Source organism: Nilaparvata lugens, chromosome X, assembly GCF_014356525.2.
Source record: "Nilaparvata lugens isolate BPH chromosome X, ASM1435652v1, whole genome shotgun sequence".
Lineage (NCBI taxonomy): Eukaryota > Metazoa > Arthropoda > Insecta > Hemiptera > Delphacidae > Nilaparvata > Nilaparvata lugens.
In genome coordinates this window covers 51,667,094-51,674,218 of record NC_052518.1, presented here as the reverse complement: position 1 = coordinate 51,674,218, position 7,125 = coordinate 51,667,094, and the positions used below count along the sequence as shown (strand labels likewise).

Here is a 7,125-nt window from a genome sequence, read left to right as displayed (position 1 = left end):
AACTATGTTATAACTGTGACTGTTGCTGGCCGTTACTTTGTTTCTGAGACAAAGAGAAGCTGCTGTCTGCCCCGGGTCAGCCGCCATTTTGTTCGGCTCTGGGTCACTCGAGTCACTGACTCAAAAGTATCCCTGAAGATAACCATCAGCTTTCGTTCGTATTTAACGGTGTGTACACACGTACGTTTGCCTCGGGTGAGCATACGTGTATGGGCTTGCATTCGCACGTGTGGACACTGTTCCCTGAGGCATGTGGGCGAACCGGAACCCTGTCGGTATTTTGGCGTGCCTTGTACACACGTCCGTACAGATTCGCGCGAACAATCGTATGTACATATGCCTCAACATTCACTGTACGTCCTTGTGGACGCGATCCACGTATGCCTCGGCATTCAAAAAGCTATCTGATTTGCAGACGACACGAAGACATGGTAGATGTAGATTTTCCACATGACAACAATGGCGTCATTCCATCATTGAAGATAGTTATTACAAATTGCAGCAGTATCATTTTATTTGAATGACTTATATAATAAAATCAAAAATAAAACTTGACAAACGATGTTGGTGGGTTGAACGATTGTAGGTTGAAGTAAGGAAATAAATTGCTACATGACATAAGATTGACAGTTCAAACTTTATTATGTTGTCAAAAAATTATCTTGTTAATATACTGAATCTAATTCAACTAGTTATCTAAACAATAATGATATCATCATGAGGGAATCAATAACTCCACAAGAACGATTGGCTCCAACTTTGAGATTCTTGACATTAGGCGATTCATTTGTTGGTTTCCAATATCTATTCTGAATCTCAAAAAAAGAAAATTTCTACAATAATTCCAGAAGTTTTGATGACCTAATCAAAGCACTTAACACTGTCTCACAAAATTGACAGTCTTCTTTAAGGAAATTAGCCATAAATTGAATCAAATACTAAATTGCTGCCCATTTTAAACTAACTCTGCTCATACACATGGCAAAACAAGATTCTCCAAAAGATTAGCTTCAAGATTTACCTTTAAGGGAATACTAGTTCAAAGTTTGAATAAATCTCTCTATAGATAGCCTAGCTATCTAAAACGTATGATATCGTATTGAAGATTACAATTTTAATTAACAACCCTGATTGATAACATGAAACAAACACAAGATGATTTGATAGCCACAGTAAAATAATATTTGAGCTATACTTTCTTGTAGGAACCCTTTAGAGAAGCTTCTTTCACTTAAATTATGCAGTTCTAAATTTGTTAATCATAATACAAATTATATATTCCATGCATGTTTCTATTTAAATATTTGACAATCCACATATCCTACAAAATTACAAAAATCCTACACTTTACAATTAGTTATTGGATCACAATATTTGATTTGTCATTCATTAACCTAATTCATTGGAATTAGGTTATGAGGCCTTCAATGTTTACGTTTTGCCTCACCCGTATGGCAAAATCGCGTCCACACGTACATTCAATGCTCGCCCGAGGCGCCTTTGAGCACGCCAAAATACCGACAGGGTTCCGGTTCGCCCACATGCCTCAGCGAACAGTGTCCACACGTGCGAATGCAAGCCCATACACGTATGCTCACCCGAGGCAAACGTACGTGTGTACACCGTTAAAGGCGCCACGGGCGAGCATTGAATGTACGTGTGGACGCGATTTTGTACGGACGTGTGTACAAGGCTTTTGTCGTATCCCAATATACCAGTAACTATTGGAACATATATACTGTATATTCACATGAAAAATATGAAAAAAGACCATTGGCAATCAAATATTATCTAAATTGAGTCAATAATTATTTAAAATTATAAATTGCAGTTCCATCGTCTTGCCACTAGTATCGCTAGCATCGCAGAATTATCTTGTAGATACTGCATTTATAACTAATTAATTACGTACAATTTTGAATTCAATCGTGATTTGAATTTCAAAAATCAAGAAAATTTGAATTTTGATTCCATTGATATAATCATGAATTGGAAGAACAGACAATGAGGATGGAAAAAGCCATCTATGTATCTTGTATGGCTTAGGTTGGAGTACGTTATACAATAGGCAGTGGCAGAAGAGTACAGAGCAGGGTTGAGCCACAGAATAGATACAGAATGGAAACTTGTAATCAAACGCCTATCTTACCAATGTTTTTTACATGGCCCCATTACTAAACACGTCACGTGACCTTGGGAAGTTCCAATCCTGGTATCTGATTGGCTCGTGGCAGTGAACGAGATCAATTAATCCGGATCATTAAAGTGATCCGAACCTACCATTAATACTATTACAATGCGGCGCTTCCTAACAAGATGGCGGATTTTGGCGTCAGGGTATAGCCAAGTTTCCGTACTGTATGTATACTGTGGTTGAGCTACTTGCCACTGCGAAAATAATAAAACTACTAGAGCTAGATGAGACCCATTTAGTTCCCATACTAACCTAAATAATGGTGTCGAACCTAAGTATTTTTTTTTTGTTTAAAGTGTGTGGGGTGCTGTGCAGTGAAGTGGATCTGATCTTTTGAACCATAAAAATACGATAAAATATTTCTTCCAACAACGACATTCGAGCCTTGTCATATGTGGCGGAATGCGACAACAGGTTCATTCAGGCAGTCTTTCTTTCATGGTCAAACTCGACGTTTGACTAGTTTTCTTTTACACTATTTATTATGAATTCGATTCTTTCTGCTTTGAATCCGATGCCACAAGACATCAACATGCCAATGATGACTCGAGCGCGATCGCTGTTGAATAACGTTAATGGATCTTCTTCGAGTTCGACCAACGATCAGTATCTATCGCAAGCATCTGATAATACAAATCATCTACCGCCTTTGAAGTCAGAACAAGTGGTCGATGAAAGCAACGCAAGTACTTCTCAAAATTCGAATAGCAAATCTGCCAAACAATTGACTGGGAATTCTTCTACGCACAACCAATTACTTCCAGCTGTACATCTTAACCCAACTGATACACCTCACAGTCCTGTCCAAAAGAATGGATCAACAAAGCCAAAAATAATGGTTGCAACACCCGGACAGATTTTGGATTTGTATCTCAACAAATTGACTCCATACGAGGAACAAGAAATTACAATGTATAGTCATATTTATTTCATAGGCGCTAACGCCAAGAAGAGACCTGGTATAATTGGAAGAGGAAATAATTCCACATACGACAATGAACATGGTTCCTATTTGCATATCCCTCACGACCATATAGCGTATAGGTATGAAGTACTGAAAGTGATTGGAAAAGGCAGTTTTGGGCAAGTGGTGAAAGCATATGATCATAAAAATCATCAACATGTGGCTTTAAAAATGGTACGCAATGAAAAAAGATTTCATAGACAAGCTCAGGAAGAAATCCGAATTTTGGAGTATCTGAAGAAACAGGACAAAGATAATACGATGAATATTATTCATTTGTACGACAGTTTCAGTTTTCGGAATCATATGTGTATTACATTCGAACTTTTGTCTATCAATCTGTACGATCTTATCAAGAAAAACAAATTCCAGGGTTTTAGCCTGCAACTAGTCAGGAAGTTTTCACACTCTCTTCTGCAATGCTTGGATGCACTACATCGTAACAAGATAATTCATTGTGACATGAAACCAGAAAACGTTCTACTCAAGCAGCAGGGAAGAAGTGGTATAAAGGTGAGTAGCCATGATCATATTTACCTTCTTGAAAAATAGGATACTGTTCAATGTTTATAGTTAGCCTAATTTGAAAGGGCGGTGTTAGCTTAGTTTATATATGAATTGTCGCCTAGCTAATTCGATCCGCAATAGCATGAGAAAGAAGTAATATCTTAATTCTGAGGTAGGCCTACACTAATCTATTATAAGCAGTTGGTTCAAGATAATTGGTCCTGTTTGATGCTATCCAGCACAAGTGAATAAATTCACCCCTACAAAATAGAGAATTATTATAAGGTGTAGTTTGTAAGAATGTTTTACTCAAAAAATTTATTTTGAATGAATATATAGGATTGAAAATGTGATTTATTTGCTTTGAAGGTTCGATTCCTAAGCGACAACTGTATTACTTTAGTCGTGCGACTGCTGTAGTCTATTACTTATACGTGTAGTCTATATAATATCGACTATAGCAGCTAAAACAGCGCGGCTACAGTCGTCGCTTAGGAATTGGATTGGACCATAAGGTCGGCATTTAGTCGGTTATTATGCTCAACTATTCATATTTCAGCCGAACGAGTGCTTGCTATTCCATTTTAGAGGTTGACCACTTGAGGCTAAACCAGTACCTAATCGTGGTTAGTTGTAAGTGAGAGTTAGCCTGAGTTTCATAATCACATCCCCGTGGCTTACAGATAATCACCTTGAACTTATGTTCTATTAGCTTCGAATAGTGATGTAAAATTCCCGGGAATTAAAGATCGAGGAAATATTCCCAAAAATCATAAATTCCCGGGAATTTATGGGAACTTGATGAAATTTATTATTTCTTCCATAAATATGACCGAAAAATACGTTTTTTGTTACACATGGTCTCAATCACCTATTATACAACAGCTTTATGCAAGAAATATAAGAATGAATAACTTATAAATTATAGTAAGTTCAAAGAAGACAGCAATTTGAAGTTCATAGACTGAAAGGAGAGATGAACACTCAATAAATCATTCAATTGCACCACTATTATCATGCTACTTTCATGTCTTACAAGTTGAATAAGATTTTTTTACTAATAAATGCCTGTAAATCAGGTAAACAAAGTCAAAAAAGTATTGAGTGAAATTTAATTTTCATTGCATGATTTTATTCAATTTCTCCGCACAAAAATAATTGTCCACCTAAGTAAAGATTAGAGTAGAATATAAATTATAAAATACAGCAGAATAGGCCAAACTAAAACAAGGAACATACTCGAGTTAAATTCAATATTAAAAAGAAAATAATCCCACAGCTCACTCCTTTCAAGAGTCATTGTGGCTCACTTAACTTGTAATAAAATACTAGTCCAGGCAACGAATGCTCAAAAAGATATAGAGGGAAAAGTTTGGAACCAAATTTTCTACCTCGCAGTCCTTTCAAGGATAGTGAGGGGGTAAGCATATAAAAAGTCCTCATTCCTACCAACCTCAACACTAAAACTGCTATAAAAATTTATGGAAAGCATAAAATGATGAAATAATACATTAAATTGAAGAGAATTGAATGCTCTATAACTCACTGTCTTTTAAATACTCCTATAGTCCAGCTAATGAAAGATTATAGAGGGAAAATTTTGGAACACAATTTTTGACCCCGTAGTTCTTTTTTAAGGATAGTAAGGGAGTAATCATATTAAAAGGCCTCACTCCTACCCCCTGTGTAAAAAATTACATTTTTTCGATGTATTGTTGTTGAGTAATAAGCCCTGAAAGTGCAAAAAGTTGGAAGAATACTGTCTTTTCAAAGATTTTACACTTTTAAAAGTGAATATCTCAAAAAAGAAGATATCACAAAACTTGTAGGGGATTCATCTAGCTTCATTTTCACTCAGTTAGCCATGTCGCTGAAATGCATTGTTTCCCAGTTACATGCGTGTCAGCCAGAAATGAAAAATTGCATCTTTTAAACTACCCTCATTCCTTAAGCTCAAGGAGTAGGGATAAGGACTTCTGATAAGTTCACCTACTAAGTAGTTCAAACAAAGCTGCGAAGTTAAATATTGTGTTCCAAACAATCAATCCCTCCCAATTTCCCTGGCAATGATCTATTATTGTTGAACTGAAGATTTCACACTCAACACTATAACTACTGTAACAATCGTTGGGAGATGCGTAAAATAATGAGACTATAGATGAAATTGAAGAGAATATAATGCTCTATGAGCCCATGATTAGCACGGATGTTTTCAATGAATCGTTAAAAAGTTATAAGGCCAATAAGATGAAATAATCGGAGCCGGAAGGGTTTTTCTTCAAAATGTGATACCTTAGGCTTAGAGAGCTCATATCTATAGTGAGGTCCACGTTATAATGACAGTGTACGATTGACAATACTGTTGCTGTCCTTTTCTATCATACAACAAAACAGATAACGCTATCTCTCTCTCGCTTTGCAATGTTGTCTGTTTGCCAGAATATTTTATTTTTACTTTTGTCAGTGACTGTACAAAAGTAAACAAGCAATTCTCAGCCGCCATTTTTTTTCATTCTATCAAAATATTTGAGTAAACAAGTCGTATACGGTAATTGATTTAAAATATATTTTATGTATTTTTGAAACAATTAAATAATTTTAGGCATTACCGTATAAGAAACACAAATTAAAATACCTGGAATGACATTTTAAAAGTTGATAACTAACCATCCTAGACTTCATCCATGTTTCAGTTAGCCTACTACACGTATAGGTTAGACCTACTCATACCGGTATAAATAATATTGAAAGGTTATTTCAGAATTGAATAGACTTAGAACGTTGTCAAAAATCCACTTTAATTAGATAAAAATTAATATTTTACAGGAGCATGCTTTCGTGTGTGCTCACACTTTTATGGAAAGTTCCACAACATCAACATTCACGCTACAAACTTAGTTATTTCAGAATTATTTCCATTGTAATTACTTATTTTAAATGGGATTTCTATTTTTCTATTAGTTTTAAAAGAAATTGGAATAGAATACCTACCAAATAACTTAATTTCTGTTGTTTTGAGATTCAGATTGTTGTATCACAGCTTTTTAAATTAGCCGCCATTTCAGGTTTGTATAAAAATAAAAATCTGATCTCAGTTATGAAAGCAAATTTTCTAATCAAATTATGTAAAAATATATTTTCATGATTAATTTGACATTAAATTGATTATTTTATCAAGGAAATGATAATTATGATTAGATCAAATTTAATGGAATGAATTGAGTAACAGCTGTGTACACTCAGTGGCAAAATGGAGACACTTGGCAACGTTTTTCTCCTATCTTTCTTCACTGCCATAATAACGTGGACCTCACTATAGAAAACTATATGAGAGATATGGAAAAATGTTAGAAATGTAACTTGTAGGATAATTTGTGAGCTTTAATATTATGATTGTGTTCGACAAAAATTTGCGGAAAGCGTGTATTGTTCGAGATACATGCAAAAAACATAATATGGC

General features: G+C 35.2%; 1 protein-coding gene across 1 annotated transcript in view; it reads left to right on the top strand.

Annotated features, from left to right (window-relative positions):
• Window positions 1-2,370: 2,370 nt before the first annotated feature.
• Window positions 2,371-7,125, top strand: part of LOC111058268 (dual specificity tyrosine-phosphorylation-regulated kinase 2) — a gene marked incomplete in the record, with an annotated part of 14,837 nt that continues 10,082 nt past the window's right edge. The window contains 1 exon segment of the mRNA XM_039443296.1: window positions 2,371-3,675. Coding sequence (XP_039299230.1) covers window positions 2,679-3,675 — 997 coding nt within the window.